Raw genomic sequence first — 24,773 nt, 5'->3', positions numbered from 1 at the left:
ACTGCGCACTGGGTTGACTCAGCTGGCCGGGTCGTCACGCCACACGGTTACTCCTTACAGATACCACGTGTCCGGCTTTTAATGGGGGTGATTTCACCCGGGATCACAAATCATCCGTACCTGACGGTTAATGTTGAGGGCATGTGTTAAGTGGGGTCTCTGGTGTAAAAAATATCCAAAATTAACAAAGAAAGTTTTATCAATTGTCAAAGCCTTATATGAGCATGGAGGTTTCAGCTACATCGGTTTCAGCATTACAAAGTGGATAAATTTATTAATCATTCAGAAATAAATTACTTAAAGGCCACTTGTGTCCAAGGGGTCGACAATTCATATAGTGCCTTGTACGCGGTCGTTATATTACCTGAAAATTACCATATATTACTTGTCTATTATCACAATGTCGCCTACCTCTATATTACCTTTATTACGTATACTCCCTCGTACACGAGTAAGGGAAGTTGTCGGCCCCTCGGTTGTGTCATTGTGACATCACTTCATCGCCGTATATAGACGACAAAAATTTTGTCGCGGAAATAAGTAAGGGTGTATCGGCCTCGGCCCCCAACTGGATTCACCTTTCATCAACAGAAACTACTTGGTCGCCCAACCTTCAGTAAGTCTTTGATTCCTTTATTAACCCCCCTAAAAAATATCCTAAGAGTCAGTGTTAAGGTCGCATGGGAAGCAGTGCTCAGCCGATCGACACTCCCAACTACACCGGGGGTCACTGGTGGGTGTGAGCGTCCCCAAAGGACAAAGCAGAAGGTAAAGCTGATTACAATACTGAGTATTGAATAATAAGCACTCCTATGTGCTGCACGAGGTGCAGCGCACGACAAAAGAAATAATCAAAATTAGAGTCTTTGAAGAAAAAACTTCAGAACGAAGTGGCACGTCTGGAGGAGAAAGCGGCTTTGATGCATGAAGAGAGTAGTATTGTTCATTATATAGCGATTCGAGCTCTGCCGCAGCAAAGTGGTAGCACGGCGAGCAGGATTCGTAGTTCGGAGCAATATACTCAACCATGAAAATGGTGTATGGAGGGACTTGGTCTATTTGGGCCATAAGTAATGGTTTGCTTGGAAGACAAGTTGATTTTTGCAGGCCGGCAAATGACCCTGCTAATGGGAGGTGCTGGTGAGTGGAGGTCGACTCGAGAGTGGCAAAAGTGGAAAACAGACACGTGTGCTTCTAGTTTGCTGCCAATAAGACGCCTAGAACAGGTGGCTGTCGAAAGAGTACACAAGCAAGTGTAGTGGTAGCCTGTTCTACAGAAGATGTTTGCTTACTAGTGTCGCAGCACTGCAGGACAAAAGAGACAACCTTTTGCCAGATTGCAAGGCTGTGAAACCTGCGCCCTTACAATGGGGATGGTTTCACAAGTGGCAGTATACGAAGTTTGGCGCGTAAATGCCATACTTTTCTGCGCAAAATTTAATCACCTCGTGTGTAGATGGATTATTTATTTACTTTTGTGAGTGGAATGAACACGTGCCTCATAGACGCGGCATGTTGGGAGGTCACTAAGACTACCTGAGTGAGGTAGCTGGTCGACTCTACTTATTACGCGTTGCGCTGTGCTCAGAATGGTGTAGTAGCAAGTGCTGTAATGTGGCTATGGGATCAGGAAAAATAAGCACCTTGGTCCGAAGTACGGAGATTCAAATGGATGTATTCAAGGTCAACTCCGTAACGTCACGTTACACATTCAGATTTTCATAACCATGCAGGAATCATGCAGAGTATACATCATCTGAGGCTCGGATTTAAGAAATTAAAAGAGGCTCTTTGTGCAACAGGTGGTGTAGTAGGGCTTGTCCACGAAGAAGACGTGCATGGTGAACAGACCGTACGAGTTGATCCACTTGGTCATGCAGTCGGGGGAGTTGGGAGCGATTTTCTGCAATGAAACATCAAGTTAGAGACTGCCAGTCCTTTGAGGTGAGAATTTGGTTTGGTAAGTATGGCCTGGTTAGGCCCAGTTGGGCCAGCCAGGCCTAGTTAGGTCAGGTAAGGATTGTCACGCACCTTGGCGACGAGCGCTGGGGGAGTCTCGAACCAGCCGCGGCCCTGGCTGACCTTGCCGTACTGCACGAAGCCGAAGCCCTGGAGCTGCTTGGTCTTGGGTCCGAACAGCAGGAAGTATGGGCGGTGGGCCTCGCAGGTGCCGTCCTTCTTGAGGTTCTGGAAGTAGTGCTTGCCTGCGCACAAAAGGTTCGCATCAGACTTTCGTCAACGCCCATCTCAGCGCACGAAGTACCTCCAAGCCTGGCGTCAGCGACACGTCACGTACCCATGCCCAAGAAGCAGGCCTGTTCGTTGAAGCCGGCGGCCTCGGCTTCGGACTGGGCGGTGGCGACGTGCAGCAGACCAGTCTCGACGCCCTCCTCGTTAGTCTGGAGGAGGTACAGGCCGTTGGGGGCGGTGTGGGTCTCCTTGGAGAGGCTGCGGCCACCGGCCACGAGCTCCTCTGTGCGCAGATACGTCATGAGTACGTGTTGCAGTTGGTGAACAGCTCACGACAACTTTGTGTTAATGGAATGTATACTCTGAGCAGAGAACGAAGAGCCCGGGGTTCTCGCGGGTTATGGCATCTGCCGCCTTGGCTAGCATTGCAGGTGACTCTCGACCGCGAGGGCCCAGGGTTCTTCGTTTTCTGGTCAGAGCTGCATAGCTTACCGCGGGACAGGAAGTAGGCGACGGTGGAGTAGACGTCCTCGCCGAGGAGGGTCTGGCGGCGCCACTCGGGGATGGCGACGAGGTTCAGGGGGGCGTTTTTGCCGTTGTCGATCTCGCTCACTCTAGCCTGCACAGCAATTATCCAAATCAGACTCTTGATTGACGTCACTGTTGGGTCTTCCCTCACGTTAGCCACTCACGGAAAGCTGGATTCCGGCGACGCTGCCCTGCTTGTCGAAGTAGACGCACACCCTGAAGTCGTTCTTGCGGCACCACAGGGTGGTGCTGTCGACGTCGTTGGCGGAAACCTGGGTGAAGTGGTCTTTCTCGGCCTCCTTGATGGTGCGGGGCATGGTGTAGAAGCTGAACTGGTGGAACAGGTCGGGCACGATGCTGTAGGTGACGATGAACTTGTTGGGCGTGGTTCCGGCACTCAGCACTGGTATCGCAGAGGAAACAAAAAAGAATCAAATGTGGTGTTGCTTTCACCAGGGCCAGGAAGAACAAGTAGTTGCACCGAGTTGCATGCTGCTACTACGCCTCAAGTCAAGCGTATGAACCGGCCAAATTTCAACCACGACGCTTGAAGAAAGGCTTCGTTTTCTGCCAGTACACGCACTGCCCGAATCTGCACCATCGAACAGTGGGCCAGGAGGCCAGGAGACCGGTGGAGGCGACCAAACTTCTAGACGCGTTTTTCAGCTCCAGATTTGCTAAACACTACTCGAACCGGTCGGTTCGAACCAGCCCACAGTGCATCGCGCCCTACTTACAGCCTGCCTGGGCGCTGCCGGCCAGGGCGACGGCCGCGGCCGCGACGATAAGGATGCGGAGCATGTTGTTGGTGCGGAGTGGACCGTCGAACAGGCACCGAACGGCACGAGGTGACCTTTTAAGGCTGTGAGCCGGGCTTCCGCGGGCCGCGTCGAAAACAGTGCTGGGATGACATACGTTGACACAGCTGGCCGGGACATTACGCCAGATGCTATGATCCTGAAATCGAAGAAGCTCGTGCCGTGGTGCGTCATTCGAGAAAAACGACACAGATTAATTCCTACAAAGAACTGCTCTTTGTAATACGAAGAAAACGGCGGCGGCTTCGCAGCCTGCGAAGGAAATTGTTTGTAATACGAACGATTTTCCTTGTAATACAAAGGAGAAATCCTTTGCAGGCTGCGAAGAAGTTCTTCGTAGGCTACGAAGAATTTTTTCTTTGTATTACAAAGAGAATTGTTCGTATTACAAACTATTTCCTTCGCAGGCTGCGAAGCCGCCGTTTTCTTCGTATTACAAAGAGCAGTTCTTTGTGCCGGTAAACGGAGTGCGGCCGGTCGCTGAAAAATGCGTCTTCGACTCAATCTATTGAAGTCCAGCCGTTAATAGCAATATCAATAGGGATAGCCCTATCCCTGGGGCAAGGTGGGCCACCGTCTTCGCACCGGTGTGTGGCGGTACAGCTTCACGGCCTACCTGGCAGGCGCTAGGATTGCGATTAATGACTCGACCGCCGGTGCGGAGTGGAGGCGGGCCGCTATAGGGATTAGGGTTAGGATCGGTACCCGATGCCGCAAGCCACTTTGCACTGAATTCAAGTGTGGGACTTGCAAGCGTGGGACACGGTTTGTCCCACACCGTAAGCGTGGGACACTTTGTCCCACGCTTTCAAACGTGGGACATTTTGTCCCTCGCTTACAATCGTGGGACAGTTTGTCCCACGTTACCTAGTGCATGCCTGTCCCACAATTGGATTAGCAGTGTGCTCACCACCCTCGCCTTACCTCCTGCCTTGACCGCCGTGCTCACGCTGTCTCAGCCACCGCCTTGCTCGGCGCCCTGCTCACATCCCTTGCTCCACCGCCTTGCTATCCGGCGTCGTGGTCGTGTGTGCGACTGACCACTCGCTCCATCACACCCTTTCCCTTCCTGGCTGGAGATTTATCTGGCCATTTTCACCCGCAGACAGACAGACAGATAGACAGACAGACAGACAGACAGTGAACCGGGCAGCCACTGCGGGAGCCACCCGGCGCAACGCCTCCACCGGGACGACGACGACGACAACGACGGCGGCCTTCTCGGCGGAAAAAAGCGGATCGGAAATAAATAAACGAGTCGGACGGAAGAGACACCGCACGCGCCTGCCTTGGGTTGCCTCGGGTCTCCTCGCCGACGTCTTCCTCGCTCTTTTGGGGGCGGACCGACCGGGCCGCCGTCCGCCGCACGCCGCCGGCCGGCGCCGTCGAGTGGTCAAGACGGCCAGCCTAACGACGTCCTCCAACACCCTTTCGTTTTCCACCCCGCGCCTTGTGTGTGTGTGTGTGAGTGTGTGTGCGTGCGTGGGGGTGTGTGTGAGTGTGTGTGCGCGACTGGACCCAGGGGGCGCTCAGCGGCCCTGTGAGTGTATGTGACTGTGAGTCGCGTCTCCACACACACACACACACACACACACACACACACACACACACACACACACAAACACACACAAACACACACAGAGGCGAGCGCCGTCATGCGCCTTTGTACGATTTGGCCTAGGAATATAAATAACGAGGATGGTGTCCAACCAAAGAGGTGGACCAGACAGGACATAACAGCGCCGTGGAGTGGGCTTTGCGCTTTGCCAGGCTTCGCGGTGCTTTTGCGGTGCTTTGCTCGGGGATAGAAGCGATTCTTTGGCGGCGGCCGCGGATCTTTTTCGCGTGTGTTGGCGCGACGTGGGGCTGGGTCCCCGTTTGTCAACCAACTCGTGTCGGAAATGTTGCGAGAGGTGGGACGACGTCGCCTCAGCCTGTGTGTCCGACGACGGACAGTGCGAGGGGTCCTATTCAAAAGATCTTATCTGGGCGTTCCCACCAAGACAATCTTATTTTAAACGCAGGTGAATTTCACTGAGTTTGATCATTTGATCAGGTACAAATCAATATCATTTGTGAATGAATTCACTGAAATGTGAAGATGAAATATCAAAGAAACCAATAGTGCATGTAGAAATATATTCCGCTTACCCTCGTACCCCTCCCAAACGGTCAAACTGAGTGAAATTCGCCGGCGTTTCAGATAAGATTGTCTTTAGGGAACGCCCAGATAAGATCTTTTGGATTGGACCCCTCGAGTGTGACTCCAGTCGTACTGCGTAACGTAAAGTCGAAACCTGTGCTGTCGAACACGAGGGGGTAAACACTTCAAGAAATCGTGTATAGACTGGGGATCCGGCATTCAAAACTCCTACGAACAGCGATCCGCGTAATACAGATAGACAAATTTGTACAAATAACAATAAATCTTTGTACCTGGTGAAATCATCCGAATTGCCATGCCAGCTTAATCCATTCATATGAACTCTCTATGCGCGCAGCGGATCCGTGAAAAGTTAGTGCGGATCCGCAGAGATTAAAAACGCGAGAATGATGTGACTCCGAGGAAATCGGCCCAGAGACGTTTTTTACCTTTTTACTCGGACATTTCCGTGGCGCGCTCTTTCCGCCGACGTCGGCGTCCCCTTTCCTCCTTTTTTGCGTCTTGGCTAGCGTGAGATATCGGCCGTCCGCCACCAGACTGATTCCGAAGAAAGATCGTTTCGTCGCTCTGTCTCTTTCTCTCTCTCTCGCTCTCACGGGGCGTCCCGCGTAGGCGCGAGAGAGACAGAGCGACGGAAGCGACCCTCGGAATCAGTCTCGCGCGGGGCTGCCGGACACTCTGGCGCAGGCACGCCGCGTCGCTGCGGCGCCTTTATTCTAACCTCCCACCTCGCGGCCACATGTTATTGCCGAGTCCGGCAGTCGGGCCGAGTCGGCAGAAAGGGGTCATCGCGGGCGGGCCAGCCTCCGGGCGCCTCCGGGACGGCCGGAAGGGGAAAAAAAATGTAAATCGAGAAACGGGAAGCAAGCGGTCGCCAAACTGCCGAGCCGAGCAAGGAGTGCGCGAAAGGGAGTCAAGGTTTTCAATAACGGGGCCAAGCCCACCTGAAAAAAAAAAAAGTTCTAATAATTCTGTTTTGTTTTCTAAGGGAATATTTTTGAATTCAAGGGGCACTGTAAGAGAAAGTTCAACAAAAAGTACAACAAAAACTGTACAATAAAAGTACAACAAGGGTAGAAAAGTGCAACCAAAATTGTACGGAGCCACAAAGAGGCATGCACTGCACAGTACTCGTCATGCTGTCTAAGTACTTTGTACAACAATTGTTGTACTTAGAAAGTACAATAAATATTCATGATAAAAAATTTGCCAGGAATTCTCGCATTTTCGTTGTGGTCTTTTTCTAACAGTGTGGCTTCTTAAAATCTGAGAGATTCTTCCTTTAAATTGAAGAAAATATTTCTTTGTAACCCTTTGAATTATTTGTCTGTTGGGCTGCAGCTCGCTTTGAGCGGCAGGCTGGTTCCAAGCCGTCGTTTCGTCGCTCTATCCCTCTCGCACTCCCGGGGTGTTCCGCAAGGGCGCGAGAGAGACAGAGCGACGAACCGCTGCGCGCGGACTCGGAGTATGCAGGGCGCCCGCGGGAAAAGCGCATGCTACGGGGATTACCGCTGCACCCTGCAGCAGCGAGGAGCCCGTCAAGGCCGAGAGGCAGTGAGCACACTGTAAGCACAGTGGGAACGCGCGCTGGTCATCGGCGAGGCGCTGCTTGTAGTGTAGTAGGCGGTGGCGGCGCGCACAATGCAAGTGCAAGGGCCCCGGCGTAATCCGAGACGACGCACCGCGCCCGAGGCGCGGCCCGCCGGCCCGCCAGACTCAACACAGTTGCACAGGAATGTTCTGGAGCACCACCTGCAGTGCTGCACCGCGGTCCGCTACTGCGAACCATTTCCCAGGCCCCCGCCAGCCAGGCCGAAGCCCGCCGCCAAATAGGGCAATAATCGGTCAGAAAGAGAGGGTAGACGTCGAGGACGCCGACGCCGACCCCGGGCTAGTGCCGCCAATCACGACCTCCGAACCAGGAGCCGAGGACGCCGAGGTCGCCGTGCACGGCGGCGACGTTGAAGGGTTGGGCCGCAGCGGCTCAGCACCGCGGCGACGACCCGGAGAGCCACTCGAACATGTCACCCGGAGCGGCACGTGTGTGTGTGTGTGTGTGTGTGTGTGCGCGTGTGCGTGTGTGTGTGTGCAGCGGCGGCCGCCCCAAACATGCAAGACGCGGCCGGGCGGTGCCGGGCGGCACGTTTCATCCTTTGATGTGCAGGCAGCCCTGAACGTCGCGTCGCAACAAGATGTCGCTTTGTGGCCGCGGCCGCCGACACAGTCGCCCGACGCAGTCCGACGGCCTCCAGAGTGCTCCAGAGCCGCAACAGAAAATGAACAAGGCCGCCCCAGAGCCACGATAAGCGAATTCAATTAATTTATCCAAGAGGGAAGAAAGATCCCTTCCTTCGAAAGCTGCATCGCATCAATTGTCACTTGTCTTGTCCTCCGTGCGCGCGATTTCGGTTTCTCACGGCGGATTGTAGCGCCCCTGGCGACTGAGCGCCGAACTGGGAGGAAGAGAGACAGAGACTGTGCCGGTACTGTACGCCCGCCGGCCGTACTCACGCGAGGCCGAGGCGTATCACTGTCCGGACTCAGGAGTACCGGGGATGAAAAGGGAATACAGACCGGCGAGCCGATTCCGAACGGAGCTTTCGTCGCTCATCCCGTCTCGCTCGCACTCGCCGGGCGTCCGAGAGGGGTGCGAGAGAGACAGAGCGACGCAGCGCGGTTTCGGCACCAGTCCGGAGCGCTTCTGTGGCATTATCCTCCCACGTAAACAGGCTTGTTGTCTTTCTTTTCTTCTGCTCCTTCATTGTGGAGTCAAACCTCCTTTTCGGGCTGTGCTCGCGGCTGTGCAGTGCGGGCCCCCGCCGCCCCCGCCGCCCCCTCCGCCTGGCCCCCGCCCCCACCCCCTCCCGACGACTGATACAGATAGGGAAAGGGTTCGTGTTTTGAATCAGGTGCGCACCGCGCGGCCGTCTGCTTTCAATAGCGACCCCCACCCCCTCCCCCTCCCCCCGCCTTCCGCTTCCCACAGTGCCCCCACCCCCACACCTGTGTAAGCCTTCCCCATTGTGCGCGCTCCTTGTCTTTAATTTATATCAGGGAGTGGCTATGTTGGTAATCGTTCGCCGTCGTGGGATTCTCTGGATGCGATATCGTGGCAGGGACAAAAGTACGGGGCGGGGCGGGGCGGGGCGTGGCGGGGCGGGTTGGACCACAAGAAGGGGCGGCGTGTGTGATTGCGGGGGCAGAGCAGCAGCAAGTGAAACCGAATCCGAACGGCGCGGTTGCGCCAAATTATTTCGCAGTGCTATAGCCAGGGGGATGGGGGTTAATTTCCTCCGACAAACAGTTTCTGCGCGCGGATAAAATTTCCCGCGTCTCGATTTTTATTTTGCTCGCAGACTGTGTGAGGGAAGACGCGAACAAGAAGCTGCTTCTAAACTACTGCTCTGCGGATCCAGTTTTTCCAGTGTAGCAGTCAGAGGGCGCGAGATGCGTCACGTCCGCGCGCGTTTTGTTCCCTGAAAGGAGGAGAAGAAGTACATCAAGAAGTGTTTCGCGTTTCGGGGGTGAGCGTGGGGGAGGGGGAGGGGAGGGGAGGGGGAGGGGAGGGGAGGGGGAGGGGAGGGGAGGGGAGGGGGAGGGGAGGGGGAGGGGGAGGGGTGGCGGGTGCGTCAGCTCGCCCTTCCCCGCCACACCCCGCCCCGCCCCGCCCCGCCCCGCTGGCCTGCATCGGACAGACTCGCAATGAGACTGTTGTCTCTTCATTCAGCTCCACCGAGTTTGGATTGGAGATCACTGCAAGTGGGACTGCACACTGTACAGCGAGCGCGGTCGACCCCGGCCAGACCAACCCTCCAATTGGCCACACCGCAAAAAAAATATCAAAAATCTTAATAAAGTATAAATGAAATATTTTTCAGAATTGAATTGAGCTCGGCATAAGGCATTGATAGCGGCTTGAGCGAATGTGCACAGGCTTCCTTTCCGAAGGCAATCAGAAAAACCTGGCATAGCAAGCCTACCGCAATGACCTGCATTCACGACGAGCAGACTGACTTTGTTCAAACTAAAACAAAATCCTTAAATTTTGACAAAATTTCTGAGAAACAAAACGTCATTTTTGGTGACATACGGTTTGCGGGTGGCATTCGTGACCACACGGCCACGGCCGACCGGGATATCGAAGACCCGACCGCAAAAGTGCACACACAATGGCAGTCCAGCAATCCACTTAAAGATTACTCCACCGGCCCACACAAATGCCGCCCAATGGTCCGGAAACAACAGTTGCAACTCGATACATGACTTGATTATTGTTGTTAATTCGACCGGCATTATCGTTGGCTACTGTCCTGTAGTAATGCGATTTCGGGTCGGAAATCCGATAATGTGTCTCACCTACGCTCTATTGCCTCCCAGCGCAAGTTGTGTGTCCCCCAGAGTTGTGGGGAGTGCGCAGGGGGGGGGGGGGGAAGAAAGGGGGCACATGTGTTCAAGAGTCTATTGGCGCTTGGCATTGATGGTACGTCAAGTCAGCTAGACAAGATGCACAATTTGGCATGTTTCTTAAAATAAGGATACAAACCCTCAAAATCGGCATTGTTTTTTAAAAAAAAACGTAAAGAAAAACCTAAAAGTTTTTAAAAAGTGTGTCCAAAAAGAAGTGGGCGGTTGAAGATGCAGACGGCTCACGTGTTGAATAATAAAAATGTTGGCAACCGCGTCACGTCGTCTGCCGCCGCTCCAGTCTCGCTCCAGTGCCGCTCCAGTGCCGGCCGAGGGAAGGGGGTGAGGGACGCGGCGGGACGCGGCGGGACGCGGCGCTGGAGGCGGGGCCTGCTCCTGGAGACTCCATGAGGCTCCTCCCCCTCCGACTGGAGAACACACGGCGCGCCGCGGACACATACACACACATACACACACTCACTCGCACACACTCGCAACCACCGTCACGGGTTGCGAAGCACAGTATGATATTCAGACATGGATTCGTCCGGGTAATTGGCTGAGCTGTATCGAACTACTTGCGGAGACCTCCACTAAAAAAATCAAGCGATGTTTTTTTTTTATTTCGTTTATTTTTGGTCTGAGGGGGAAGGAGTGAAGGGTTGATGGTGCTGACGCTAACCGAAGCATGGTTCAGCTGGCGCGATGAGAGCTGAAAATGCGTAAGCCAGTAAAGTTTTCCATTTGACAGCACATTTGCGAGAAAACGTACGGAGCTCTTTTCTAATCATATTTTGCAAAAAAATATTTTTGGGGATTCTCATAGACTTGCACTACCATTAGTTTCAAATTATTTCCCCTAAAGCCTGTGTAGACCACTTTGAACTGTGCGTGAACGTGAACTGACTGTTAGATCACAGAAAACACACCTAATTTTTGACAGCTCAACAATTGGACTCGTCCGAAACTCTGGAGTAAAGGATCATCGGACTCGGCTCAGCGTATTCATTCATACACTGTGAGAAAAAAGTACGGAACATGTCTGGTCAATAATTTGCCTGGACCGTCCGTACTTGCCTACTACGGAACGTTCCGTACTTTTATTTCCGTACCAATTTACATGGGTTCATATGGAGCAAGTACGGAACGTTCCGTTCTTTTCTCCGTACCTCCGTACTATATTTTTCTGCACCATTTCCGTACAAAAGTACGGAATTTCTTACAGTGTAGAATAAAATTGAAACTCCACACGAGGTTACTCAACTCTAGCTCCACTACTGACGCACTTGAACTCAATTCACACTCACAGACGCGGATCCTGCTAGACGCGTCCTGCGAGACAGCAGAATTGGCCTATAATGCGACGGCCGATATGCAGGCACGCACACCGTGGCACATCCGCGCGCACAATGGAAAGGAATCACAGGCAGTCCCGAAGGAAACATGAAATAATGTACAACATATCATTCATAACTAGCTGCAGCTTCCTGTAAGAGGACACCTCCGTAACAGATACGTGTAGCCATTGTCCCCGGCTGGCCTGGCTGGCTGCCCCCTCCGCGCAGACCCACGCCGACCCCCCCGGGCCGCGCGGCGACGCGGGGCGACGCGGCCGCCTGGATGCAGCGTCGGCGGCCTCGGCGGGGGGGACGCGGCGCTGGCCGCGCCGTGGTTGGCCGCGGGTGCCGGGCCTCCCCCACCCCCGGCGCGGCCAGCCAATGGGAGCGCGGCCTGGCTGGCCCGGCCTGCCCGGCCGCTGGAGAAGGCGTCGGTGGAGGCGGCGAGGCGGCAGCGGGGCGGCCGGGAAGGAAGCCTGTTCATTCCATGTCGAACCGGCGACCGCGCGCCACGCGACCCAGGACCACGACAGCCCCTCTGCGCCAGTGTGTGTGTGTGTGTGTTTGTGTGTTGTGAGCCTGTTGCTGCCGCCGCGCAGCGGATGAGACAGTAGGCTGGCCCTCGGCGCGGGCCTCATGGCCATGTCCGGGATGGACATGTCGGCCGGCATGGACATGACGGCGGCCCTGGCCATGTCGCAGCACCCCGTGCTGGGCGGCATCCCGCCCGCCTTCTTCCTGCGCGCCTCGGAGCGCTACCAGCGCACCCCCAAATGCGCCCGCTGCCGCAACCACGGCGTCGTCTCCGCCCTCAAGGGCCACAAGCGCTACTGCCGCTGGCGGGACTGCGTGTGCGCCAAGTGCACCCTCATCGCGGAGAGGCAGCGCGTCATGGCCGCCCAGGTAGGTAACCTTACCAAGTATTTTGAACGTACATACGTACAGACTAATCTACTTTGTTAGACGAAGAAATAGTTCGTAAATTACGTACGAAGTATTTTCTTTGTAAGCTTATCTATGCTCAAAATACTTTGTTCTAACAAACTGCTTTGCTTTGTAAGGCCTGAAATAGTATGTAAGGTTTTGTCAGTGCAATAGACAACCGAATCCAACCCAAACCAGGTCGGACATTGTAACGGGTCGTTTGGATCTGCCCCTGGTGGGACACACCAGGCCGCCCGCTACTTTGGTGGACCCCTACTACTGTCACCGTCGCGTCACAGTCACTGTCACAATGTGTCGCAACCGCAATCGGAGACTGTCAAAGATGTAGCGGTCGAACTGTCATAGATGCCATGTATGTCGCGTCCGATAGCAGCCCCGCGGACAACGATATTTTGTGTGGTCGAGAGCAGAGAGACGCTTTTGAAACCATTCGGACGTGTTTCGCATTGTATTCAAAAGGCTGTCCGGGAGATTTGATCTTAAAATATTTTGTTAGTGAACGGTGTTGACTACGTTTATAAATGATCATGGACTGAGTAGCGGCCTTTGGAACAAACTTTTTTTGACATTCCCATTTACGTATTTTTAACAGTAAAAGTTACTTTTATTTTGTTAAGTTGTTTTCCAGGTCCAGAAGCTTATTTAACGCGGTGTCTCAGGCTGACTGTGTAGATAATTACTGAGCAAAGCACCCAATCGAGGGTTTTAAACGTTCAAAACGTCCGCCACCCCCTGGATATCCTCTCATCATTAACTGTTCTACTATTTCATATACAGCTTTATACAGATTCAGCTAAATGTACTGAACTAAAATGCTGAGCTAGCCAGCGTGTCCATTTTGACGCATCCGAGCCCGGTTGGTCATTTGAGTGCAGTAGAAGCGCGGTGTCGGTGTCAAAGAAACATCACTGTGAATTTCAGTGAACAAATCCAATGAACTTCAGTTGAATTTTGATAAATTTTAGGCAAAAACTACTGAATTTTGAGAAGAATTTAATCATAATAAATTTTGATGATTTTACTGAATTTTAGTGAATATCACAAGTTTGATGAATTTTGGTGTACAAACTTTGGCTGGAGTCCCCTTGGTCGGTGTCCAGCCGCCGGGCAGGCCGCACGATGGAACGCGCTCCAAGCACGCGTGTTAAGGCGCGTGTCTTAATGAGCCAGGTGTAGAGCTCTCGTGTGGAGAGCGCTCGAGCCACAAAGCGCCTCCACGGGAGCAGTGCGGCAGAGCAGAGCGCGCTGCTTCAGTGTTCTTTTTGTAGCGCGCTGTCACTTGTTGAAGGCCCTGGCCTGCCCTGGCCCCGCGGGGGCGGCGGCGCCCACTCCGCCCTCTGTGGCCCTGTCGGGCGATGCCGCAGCGTCGCTCTGTCTCTCTCGCACCCTGATGGGACGCCCCGTGAGTGCGACAGAGACAGAGGGAGGAAAGGACGACGGTGCAGAGTCGATCTGCTGGTGGCGCGGCTGTTGCGGCTGAAGGGGCGTGTCCGCCAGCTCGGCGTTGCAGTGGGCTAGAAGACCGCTGGAGGCGGCCAAAATTCTTGACGCGTTTTGAGCTCTAGAGTCGCTAAATGGTAGTCGAACCTAACGTGTGACCCCACCAATGGATTGCTCTCCGAACGAGGAATCCATTGGTCGCACGTTTGGTTCTCAAACCGCGTCTGGAGGTTTGACCGGCTCCGCCGGTCTTCTGGCCCACTGCGCGTCGTCGCGATGGCGTTCGTGATGGTGAGGGTCGTCGTGTTGTTGCAGGTCGCGCTCCGCCGGCAGCAAGCGCAGGAGGAGAGCGAGGCGCGCGAGCTGGGGCTGATGTACGCGACGCCGCCCGGCGCCGGCTCCAACGGCGCCCCCGTCGGCGGGCCGTCGCCGCCCCTGAGCGCGCCGCTCACCTCGCCGCCGGCCGCCACGCCCGGCGCCACGGACCTCGGCCTGGCCGGGCTGCTGCCGCGGACGCAGCCCGCCTTCCCCGGCGCCGAGCCCGGCAGCAGGGACAGCCGGGACAGCAGGGACAGCCGGGACAGCCCCAACAGTGAGTACTCAACCCAACCCGGCGTCGAGGTCTCCGCCCGAGGGGCGACCCACCGTAAAATTTTGTGCACTATGATTGTCTGAATGTGCAAGATTTCTGGCGTTTTTGCCACACACGTTGCCTACTTACAGGCGTTTTTGCCACACACGTCACCTACTAACAGGCGTTTTTGCCACACACGTTGCCTACTTACAGGCGTTTTTGCCACACACGTTGCCTACTTACAGGCGTTTTTGCCACACACGTTGCCTACTTACAGGCGTTTTTGCCACACACGTTGCCTACTTACAGGCGCTTTTGCCACACACGTTGCCTACTTACAGGCGTTTTTGCCACACACGTTGCCTACTTACAGGCGTTTTCGCCAATGTGGACTCTGGTCAACACACTAAATTCTTATGGACTTTTTAAATGCATAAAGACGCAGTTTTTATGCATAGTTATGCATGCTCAGAATCGTCCATATGTTATGTATAAAATTATGCATCACTGTGTACATTTTATGCATCTTCCTGCATAAAATGTACACAGTGATGCATAATATTATGCATAACATATGGACGTTTCTGAGCATGCATAACTATGCATAAAAAAGTCCACAAGAATTTAGTGTGAAATTTTGTACAATGGATGTGGGAAGCTGTTCCCCCCTCGTCTCCGTCCGCCACCGCCTCCGCCACGGAGCGGGGCTCTCTGAGGTCGCGCCCCGGCAGCCCAGCGACTCAGCAGAGCGGCTTGTCGCTCTGTCTCTCTCGCACGCCCTTACGTAAAGCCCCATGAGTGCGACAGAGAGTGACCTAACGACTCTTTCTGAATCGCTCGGCAAGTCGGTCACTCCGAGAGAGCTGGGGCTCTCGTCGGCCTGTCTCTATCGCACGCGTACGAAACGCCCCACGAGTGCGAGAGGGTGAGAGGGAGAGACGGGCAACTCCGACTCGGGGGCGGGAAGGAAGGGCGGAGGAGGGCGGAGCGGGGAAATGGGATGGCGGGTAATTTGAAAAAGCTCTCCAGGCGGAAGCACATTATCAGACGCATTTCGCACTCGGCATTTGCCTGCATTTGCCTTCTCCCAGCCGAAAATTCCGGCCCTGATTCCGGCCGGAATTTCTAGTTCCGGCCGGAACTTAGCCTTTTTCCGGCCGGAGGTGGCTTTTTTACGGCCGGATTTCTCGGTCCGGCCGGACATTTTTGAAGTCCGGTCGGAACTTTTCGTTCCGGCCGGAACTTTTGAAAATCTCCGGCCGGAGCCTCAGATTCCGGCCGGACCCGAGCCACCGCCCAGAAGGTAGGCACAATTGTATGACAATTGGGTAGGCAACCCGCTCCACTTTTTGGGTCATTTTGCGAACGGATGGTCCTACGGGTATGGCGATGGTACCAATCGACTCAGAATCGAAAATTGACCTTCCGACCATACCTTGGACACTGTCCCATGGTCTTTGTGGTCAGAGTGACTGATGTCTGCTCCGGCCGGACTCCGCGTCCCGGCCGGAAATTTACCCAAAATACGGCCGGAGTCATAACGGAGTCCGGCCGGACTATTTTCCGGCCGGAGGGTGGCCGGAATTTTCGGCTGGGCTGCGCCATCGGGGAAATCAGCCATCGGCCATCGCGCGTCGCCGCGCTGAAAAAGAGGACGAAAACGGGATGGGAAAAAAAGAGAAGCGGGAGAGAGAGAGAGAGAGAGGGAGAGAGCGGCGCGATGCGCGGCCAGGCTAGCGGGTGGGAGCGAGACGAAAAAGTGTTGGCATTTATTTACACTCCGCGTTGGGAAATGGAATTCGGCTGTGTGAGCGTGTGCGAGTCTCACCACGCGCACGCACGTGTGTGTGAGTGTGTGAGTGTGAGTGTGTGTGTGTGTGTGTGTGTGTGCGTGTGTGTGTGTGTGTGTGTTTGTGTGTGTTAGTGAGCCCGCGACTGAGGCGTCTTCAAGAAGAGATGGCATATTGTAATGGCGTTTCTACCAGCATACACACACACACACACACACGAGCCCGCCGGAGTGCTTGGCGTTATTTGCATGTACACGACACGACGGCTCGTCGGGTGCATCACGGGCATCATGGAGGACAGCAGCGAATCGCAGCAGCTGCTATCCGCCGCTCCTCCTCCATGAGTAGCATCATCCCTGGGAGCGTCTCGAGGTGCCTCGACATGGTAATTGGGCTCGGGGAACGGAACGCAAATCCAGACGAGTACCCGCCGTGGGTACGTCAACGCCAACGCCACAATCAAGTCGGCAGTGTCACACAGTGGGCCAGAAGGCCGGTGGAGGCGGCCAAAACTCTAGAGACGCGTTTTGAGTTCCAGAGTCACTGAATGGAACTCGAACCTTACGTGTGACCCCACCAATGGATTGCTCTCCGAACGAGGAATCCATTGGTGGGGTCACACGTTCGGTTCGAGTCCCATTTCGCGACTCTGGGGCTCAAAACGCGTGTAGAGTTTTGGCCGCCTCCACCGGCCTTCTGGCCCACTGTGTGTCAACAGCCGCCGGTCGGTCGGATGCGGCACGCGGCCATTTGGACGTGTTGGATTCGTTCGAGACCGAGTCCGCCCACTTTGGGTCTCTCTTTTTTCCCGACCTCATTCTGGCCACTTTCCGGGAATCCCGCGAACAACGCCTCGGAAAAAGGCGGGACAAAAACGCGGGAAACGGGGGCGGACTTCAAAGATAACGTTCAACGAGACACGTCGGGCGCGCCGCGCTGCCATTCGCTCATATTCTCAATTTCCGTTTGTGCCCCCGCGCGTGTCAGTGTGTGTGCGTGTGTGCGTGTGTGCGTGAGGTTCGACACCCCGCTTTGGCTGGCTGCCTGGCTGGCTGCCTGGCTGGCTGCCTGGCTGCGAGGCGACGACGTGTCATGCGAAAGCAATTTCTGATTCGAGTGGTGTGGCTGCCGGGCCAGCGGTGCTGGCGCCCGGCCCAGCCAGCAAAACTGATTCCGAGAGTCGTTTTTGTCGCTCGGTCTCTCTCGCGCTCATGGGACGTCCTTCCCCTAACGGCAGGAGAGAGACGGAGCGACGAAAATGACTCTCGGAATGAGTCTGCAGCCTCGCCGCCACGCCACACCGTGCACCTAAACGGGCAAGACTGGGGCGTTTATGTTTTACCTCCCTCCCTTGTTTTTGTTTGCCATGCCGATGAAGCCATAAGAAGGAAAATCGAGATTCTAGCAGTATCTTGAGCGCCATGCGCGCTCATCCACAAAATGGTTCTTCTGATCCATGATAATTTACTTGGGGCAAATGGAACAAACTAAAACAAATTGATTTACTCAAAAATTCCCAAGTTCGGTCAGTGCTCCTCTCCGCTTTCCTCGTTGCCCTGCGACTTATTCCCCAAGTTCCTGTCTTGGTTACCGTTCCCAGAATCCTTCGATAGTTTCGTTCTGGCCAAGGCGGATCTGCGTTGCCAACAATGAACGACTCGCCGCTCCAAAACTTCTGCACTCTTTCTTCGCTCAGTTTGACTCTCGATCTTTCGTTTTCAGGCGGCGCAAACGCCCTTTACTTCCCCCCCCCCCCCTCTCTCTCTCTCTCTCTCTCTCTCTCTCTCTCTCTCTCTCTCTCTCTCTCACTCTCTCTCTCTCTCTCTCTCACGCGCGCTAGTCAATGCCCGGCGTTGGCATTAGGGCATTCGCAATCAAAGGAGAAAGAGAGAGAGAAGCAGAAATAAGAAAGCTGCGATAAGCAAAAGGAAAATAAATAAGGGAGAAATGGGAAAGGAAACGGCGCGGCATTGAGACTGACCAAATGAAATAATAACCCTGGCTAGTCTGGAAAGCACTTGGGATGCAAGTACCGACATTATCGCAATTAGTCGCCCTCCGCGCGCCACAAGTGCCTCCGCGAGCCCCGCCCCGCCCCGCCCCGCCCCGCCCCACCACGCCCGGCGCCACTCGCAATTAGATGCGGATTTACAAGGTGTTGGCTTATTTTCACACCGGAGTGCGTGGCTCACAACCGCGCGAGTAAAGTTGGAACTTGGAGCGGAAGTAAACGAGGCCGAGTGTATGTGAGTGTGTGTGTTTGTGAGTGTGTGCGCACGTGACACGGCTCGCCAAGAGATGAAAATGTGTGTCGACGTGGGGAAACTAGCGGAGCCTCGCCGGCCTCTCTGTCAACGCGGTGGCCATTGCAAAACACAAATGTCACAACCGAACTGCTGGCGCGGGGCTGCGCGCGGCTTGGCCCGGCCCCGCCGCGCCCCGCGAGGGCCCCGCCACTACCACTACACTGTACTCCGCGTATAGCTATGGCCGCGCAGCTCGCCGGGGTCGGCCGGGTCGAGCGGCGGCGCCACTCCAGCGCTGTGTTTTGTATGTGTTCAACGTCGAGTGGCATATTCTGCGGAAATACAGTACAACTGCGGCCAGAGCCGATTATATGGTCAGCTGTGGCCACTCGGGCTCAGCCCTCTCCAGTGCCCTCCTTCCCCCCCCCCCCCCCCCCCTCTCTCTCTCTCTCTCCCGCTCTCTCCTCTCTCACTTCCAACATCCCCTTGGTTCTCCAATGAACGTGGAAGCAAAACTGGACTTATCTGAAATGCAAAAACAACTCCCCCTTTCGAAACATGTTTTTCGCCATCTGTATTTTTTCTTACTTTCTAGGCTTGGATGGGATGAAAAAATATCTGAAGTATTGAACCCTAAGTTTCGATTAAGAATCCTAGTGGTTTTATGTTTGAAACTTCGGTATGAGAGTAGTTCATTTTCTTTCCAAAAATCTCGAGTTAGACCAAGGCAGTGTTGTCCCAAATTTGAATACAAAACAAAATTTGCGCGGATTAGTCGATGTGCGACGCAGCAGACGATGTCCACGCCGAAGGTGGTAACGGTGTAACCGGCACCAGTTATCGATTGGCGGTCGTCGGCGACCTCGCGCGCAGCTCAGGGCTGCCGGGCCGCCCGGCCGGACCTCCGCCTTGGTCGCCAATCAGAAAATTCCTGCCCCGGGCTTATTGTGAAATTCCTTTGTCTCTATAGTAGCGGCCACAAGCGCAGAAACCATAAAACCGTTTCATAAAGGGTGGCCGAGGGCGTGGCGGGGCGTGGCGGGGCTATTACTGTAGCTTACTGCCAGTGGAGGGCTCCGGGGCCCAGGCCCCGGCGGGGGCGGGGCGAGCGGCATTTCATATAACTTGGTGACTCTCTGTATGGCCGGTTTCAGGGTGGCGGCAGGGCACTGTGCAGGGCGCCATTCATGTAGGGGTCGCTTTTGGCCAGCCTTGGCCGTCCTCCGTGTGTGTCGCTCTGTGTCTGTGCGTGTGTGTGAGTGTGTGTGCGTGTGTCTGTGTGTCTGTGCGTGTGCCTGTGTGTTAGTGCGGCCGGAATTATTATATGTTTCCACGCCAGTGAGTGCGAGTGAGTGCGGGGCGCTCCATTCAAGGATGCAGCCTCGGCCGGCCGCGGCGCCAGGATAATGATTGCGAACCCCCGCGCTGGTTACTTTTCGGCCGAGACGTCGCTCTGTCTCTCTCGCTCTCCCACGGCGCGCCCCACGGGTGCGAGAGAGACGGAGCGACGCGAGGTCGGAGTCATTAGTGACGAGCGGCGCGTTCATTCCGCGCGTTTAGACTACATACTATCCATCCCTCGTGGGACAATGGGGCCGGCCGGCTGGGCTGGGAGGGCGCCAGCAGACTGATGCCGAGAGTCGTGTTCGTCGCTCTGTCTCTCTCGCACCCATACGGGGCGCCCCATGAGTGCGAGAGAGACAGAGCGACGAAAGGGACTCTCGGAATCAGTCTACGGCCCACTGGCAAGCCGGGGCCCAGGGCGCCAGCACAAAGGCGGGATACCTTGAGCGGCGTGGGGAGGTTCTTCAAGGAGGCCGGGGGTGGCGAGGGAGGAGGAGGAGGTCGACCTCGCGAGGCGAAGGTGTCGTAAAACGAAAACTCTCCTCGAATGGGTCTGCTTGGTGGCGTTCTGCGCTCGCGGTAGTCGCGGTCGTCGTGGTCGTCGTGGTTCGCGGTCGTCGTGGTTCGCGGTCGTCGTGGTCGTCGCGGTCGTCGCGGTCGTCGTGGTCGTCACGGTCGTCGCGGTCGTCGCGGTCGTCGCGGTGGTGCGAAGGGTTTCCGCGGCGACCGCAGCAGGCTGCTAACCGCGCGCTCGCTCTCGTCGCCCCGTCTCTCTCGCACTCACGGCGCGTTCCGCAGGGGTGCGAGAGAGACAGAGCGCCAGCCCGCAGTGACCGTATGATTGATCCGGCGCGTGCCCGGCACGCGTGCCCGCCACGCGGCGCAAACGATGTGGCCGCCACGCCCTCCCCTCGCCCCTTCTCTTCCTCTCTCACTCGGCCGCGCTCCGCACCGCGCCGAGCCGCGCCGAGCCGCGCCGAGCCGGAGCTTTCCCAGCGAAGGTGTTGTTTGTATTTGTGTTATGATGTGGAACGAATGAGTAGAAAACGGCCGCCCCAGATCCCGGCTCCTCCTCAGTGCTTCTGCCTCCGCTTCGCGCGCAATCGCGCAAACGAATAGTGTATTCCAAACCGTGAATCAAAGAGCGAGTCGCGAGAGAGCAACGCGAAAACGTTTTAGAAACGCGCGTGAATTCAGTTTCCCCCTGGCGGAAGCGGAGAGGCCCTCGCCCGCCTGGTCCGATAACTTTCCATAGCGAATGTGTTTTTTCACTGCGATAGTCGGCGAGGCTTCGCGGTTAGAACGCCTGCCTGACTGCCTGGCCGGTTGGACGAGGCGCGCCCCGCTCCACAGTGGGCCAGAAGACCGGTGGAGCGACAGCCAATCCTGGACGCGTTTTGAGCTCCAGAGTCGCTAAATGGGACTCGAACCGACCGTGTGACCCCACCAATGGATTCCTCGTTCGGAGAGCAATCCATCGGTGGGGTCACACGTCGGTTCGAGTTCCATTTGGTGACTCTTGAGATCCAAACGCGTCTAGAGTTTTGGCCGCCTCCTCCGGTCTTCGAATCCCACTATGCGCTCGTCTCTCTCGCCCCCCTGTGGCTCAGCCCGTGCGTGCGAGAGAGACAGATAAGTACGGTTCAGGACTCAGCCCGCAGAGGAGGAGATGAAGCCATTGATTCTGTAATGAATAATCTGGCAGCACGCAGGTGGTGACGGCTGCGGCGCTTATGCGTCCAGCGCGCTCTGTCTCTCTCGCACGCACGCGCGGGGCCTTACTCCGCGCACGGGTGCGAGAGAGACAGAGCGACGAAAGCGACTTCCAGTTGTTTACGGGGCCCTGGCCAGTGCCTGGCCGGGGAACGGGGCAGTAAATCGGCGAGCTATTGTCAGTGTTTAGGATAATGTGCGCACACGCGGCGGGCACAGCCATGGCACTGCGCGGCGAGAGGCGCCGGACCGGGCCGCCCTGGACCCTCCCACAGCCGTAACTCAACACGCCGCCAGCCAGCAGGCAGCCAGCAGGCAGGCAGGCGGCAGCCAGCCACGCGAGCACACGGCCGCGTCTGTCACAGACCACCAGGACCACCAGCCGCGGGGCGGGGCGGGGCGGGGCGGGGCGGGGCGGAGGGAAGGGGTGACGCGGCGTCTCCACCCTCTCGGCCTGCACGGCCTGCAGACTGATTCCGAGAGTCGTTTTCGTCGCTCTGTCTCTCTCGCACTCATGGCGCGTCCCGTGTAGGTGCGAGAGAGACAGAGCGACTCTGGGAACTGCACGGCCTGCAGCGGAGCGGACGGCGGCGGCGGCGCAGCGTTTTAGCCGAGATGTGAATTAAACGCCGCTTTTATTCTCATCGTGGAGCTCGTTTCGTCTCGCTGTCTCTGTCGCACTCGCAGGGCGGCTCGTAGGGCCCGTAGGGGTGCGAGAGAGACAGAGCGACGGAACGGTTCTCCGACGGGTTTCCACGCCGAAGTGTCGCCGCCGTCCTGGAGCGCCTAGCACCTCCCCCTGGCTACAGGGACGTCCCCGATATTGCACATAAATGTTATGCCCGAGGCCCGGGGGCCCGCCGCCGAGGCGGAGTCCTTCTCGCCAACGTGTGCGTTGTCGTGGAGGTGACGTGGCGGCAGGGACCTTTGGCGCCTCCTCAAAGAGACTCTACTTGTCGATGGAGAGCGCCCCGCGGCCCGCCACCCCTACCGCGCCGCCGCGCCGCCGACAGTCACACCGACCCCGACACACCGAGGAATTGGATATCACACTCTCCGCTATGGCATTTTTCCGCTACGGTTCTCTGGTGGGTGCGGTGAGAGCAGGGCGGTGGGCCGGCGGTTTGGCCGCGTCCCCCCAAGCCCCAGGCCCGCGGCCACCCTCCTAGCCTCGCGCGGGGCGGGCCTCCCCTTCGGCGCTCTGTCCCTCTCGCACCCTGACGGAGAGCCCCATGAGTGCGACAGAGACAGAGCGATGAAACGACTCTTCCGAAGCCCGCAGGCCACAGGCCCGTCGCAGGGGCGTCAACTCGGGTCACGCTTCCCGCCCCGCTGTCACAATTGTGACACCGACTCATCCGCAGTCATTGTTAATCATTCTCCCCGCTCGATATGAAAAATCAGTCCCGTTCATCATGATTTTTCATCCCCGCCGCCGCCGGTCCGATCGGAAAGCTCTTTTGCACGAGGGAGCGAGAGAGAGAGAGAGAGAGAGAGAGAGAGAGAGAGAGAGAGAGAGAGAGAGAGAGAGAGAGAGAGAGAGAGAGAGAGAGAGAGAGATCAATCTGAAGTGGGATAAAAAACTTAATAGAATGTTTGCAGCGCGGGGCGCGCGGAGAGCAGGATTCTTCATTGGAAGCTGCAACCATTCAGGACGAGAAAGGCGGGGCGGAATATGATTACGATATAGCATCAGCGTTTTGAATCCACGACAAAGTAGAGGCCCCACCCGCCCCGCCCCGCCCCGCCCCGCCCCGCCCTGCCCCGCCCACCCCGCCTCGCCCCGCCCTCCTCGCGAACCCATTGTCGGGGACATATTGCTTTTCTTGTATTTCACCTGGCCGCGGCGAGACGCGCGCCTTACGCCCCAGTTTCGTCTTGCTTGCGTGCGTGCGTGCGTGCGTGCGTGCGTGTGTGTGTGTGTGTGTGTGTGTGTGTGTGTGTGTGTGTGTGTGTGTGTGTCGGTGTGCGTGTATTTTACAATAATCTCCCGCTGGCGGCGCTCGCCTTCAAATTATTTTTTCGCGCCCCTTTTGCCTAGTGTGTTGCGCGCGAAGTGCGAAGTGCGACGTCACGGGCCAAAGGGCCAAAGGGCCGGCCGGCTGATTCCGAGAGTCGCTTTCGTCGCTCTGTCTCTCTCGCACCTGTACGGGACGCCCCGTGAGTGCGAGAGAGACAGGGCGACGACTCTCGGCCTGCGGAGGGTGGCGCGATGTGGAGCGCGGCATCATCCGCCGCTCGGCAAGGTGTCCTTTGTCAGCGAGTGTCAATAAGCATCCCGTGTCGAGTGTCGCGCGCGAAAGAATAGCAATAAAGTGAACAATGACAAACCGGGGGATAAAACACGGAGTGGAAAAGGCAGCCCCCGGAAGATAGGCATCTGGTGTCGCAGTGGCGCGGCAGTGCAGTGGCGGCGGCGAGGGGAGTGCCAGCCGCGCCATTCAAAAGAGCGATTTGTCGCTCCGTCTCTCTCGCACCCTTATGGACGGCGCCATGAGTGCGACAGAGACAGAGCGACGAAACGACTCCACTGAATCGGCTGTCCTTGGCTACTTTAAAGTGTAGCGGCGTCTCAGCTTGCCCGTTTTCCTGTTTCCACCCCCACTACAGTGTGTAACCGAGACGGTGGGCTTGATCGTGCGCTGCTTGTGCTTCCGCAGGTGTGAAGCGGGCGCGGATATCGGTGGACGGCGACGGCGACGACGAGGACGACGGCGACGACGACCGGTCCGAGTCCGGCGGCAAGAGGGCCGGCAGCGTTCGGTCCAGCAGGTCGGGCACGCCGCCGGAGCAGGACAACGACCAGCCCCTGCCGCTCAGTGAGTACCCGGAACCTTGAACATGCTGGAGCTGACTCAGCCTCGCGTTGATTGCACAGTGGGCCAGAAGACCGGTGGAGGCGGCCAAAACTCTAGACCGAGGGGGAAACGACTGAGAAATTTTGTGTACATCGGATAGGGATAACCCCGGATAACCCGCGGATTACCTCCGGATTACATCGAAAAATTTCCAGGATTACCATTGGATTACGCCGGATTACCCCGGATTACCTCAGAATTTCCCCGGATTACCTCAGAATTTCCCCGGATCACTTCGAAATTTCTGGTTATCCGGATAGCGGATAACCAATTTGCTGTACATCGGATAACCGAAGTCGTTTCCCCCTCGCTCTAGACGCGTTTTGAGCTCCAGAGCTGCTTAACAAGACTCGAACCGAACGTGTGACCCCACCAATGGATTCCTCGTTCGGAGAGGAATCCATTCGTGGGATCACACGTCC

At 56.3% G+C, this 24,773-nt stretch overlaps 2 protein-coding genes across 2 annotated transcripts; one reads left to right on the top strand and one right to left on the bottom strand.

The window, feature by feature from the left end:
• Window positions 1-1,655: 1,655 nt before the first annotated feature.
• Window positions 1,656-3,613, bottom strand: LOC117643172. Its single transcript, XM_034381900.1, has 6 exons — window positions 3,456-3,613; window positions 2,883-3,121; window positions 2,683-2,809; window positions 2,297-2,473; window positions 2,032-2,204; window positions 1,656-1,903 (listed from the first exon to the last, which is right to left on the bottom strand). Exons 1-6 carry the CDS (start codon window positions 3,517-3,519, stop codon window positions 1,778-1,780), a joined length of 906 nt encoding a protein of 301 aa, XP_034237791.1. The 5' UTR covers window positions 3,520-3,613; the 3' UTR covers window positions 1,656-1,777.
• Window positions 3,614-11,942: 8,329 nt separating this feature from the next.
• Window positions 11,943-24,332, top strand: LOC117642979 (doublesex- and mab-3-related transcription factor A2-like). Its single transcript, XM_034381616.1, has 3 exons — window positions 11,943-12,344; window positions 14,142-14,244; window positions 24,154-24,332. Exons 1-3 carry the CDS (start codon window positions 12,078-12,080, stop codon window positions 24,330-24,332), a joined length of 549 nt encoding a protein of 182 aa, XP_034237507.1. The 5' UTR covers window positions 11,943-12,077.
• Window positions 24,333-24,773: the final 441 nt, after the last annotated feature.

Source organism: Thrips palmi, unplaced genomic scaffold, assembly GCF_012932325.1.
Source record: "Thrips palmi isolate BJ-2018 unplaced genomic scaffold, TpBJ-2018v1 HiC_scaffold_16, whole genome shotgun sequence".
NCBI lineage: Eukaryota > Metazoa > Arthropoda > Insecta > Thysanoptera > Thripidae > Thrips > Thrips palmi.
Note: the sequence above shows the minus strand (reverse complement) of the source record. Positions and strands in the feature narration are given on the sequence as shown.

Coding starts and splice junctions, on each gene's coding strand:
- LOC117643172 (XM_034381900.1), bottom strand. CDS start 3,519: ATGCTCCGCATCCTTATCGTCGCGGCCGCGGCCGTCGCCCTGGCCGGC. Junction 3,122..3,455: donor CGGCAGCGCCCAGGCAGGCT/GTAAGTAGGGCG, acceptor CTGCGATACCAG/TGCTGAGTGCCGGAACCACG. Junction 2,474..2,682: donor CGCCTACTTCCTGTCCCGCG/GTAAGCTATGCA, acceptor ATCTGCGCACAG/AGGAGCTCGTGGCCGGTGGC.
- LOC117642979 (XM_034381616.1), top strand. CDS start 12,078: ATGGCCATGTCCGGGATGGACATGTCGGCCGGCATGGACATGACGGCG. Junction 12,345..14,141: donor AGCGCGTCATGGCCGCCCAG/GTAGGTAACCTT, acceptor GTGTTGTTGCAG/GTCGCGCTCCGCCGGCAGCA. Junction 14,245..24,153: donor CTCCAACGGCGCCCCCGTCG/GCGGGCCGTCGC, acceptor GTGCTTCCGCAG/GTGTGAAGCGGGCGCGGATA.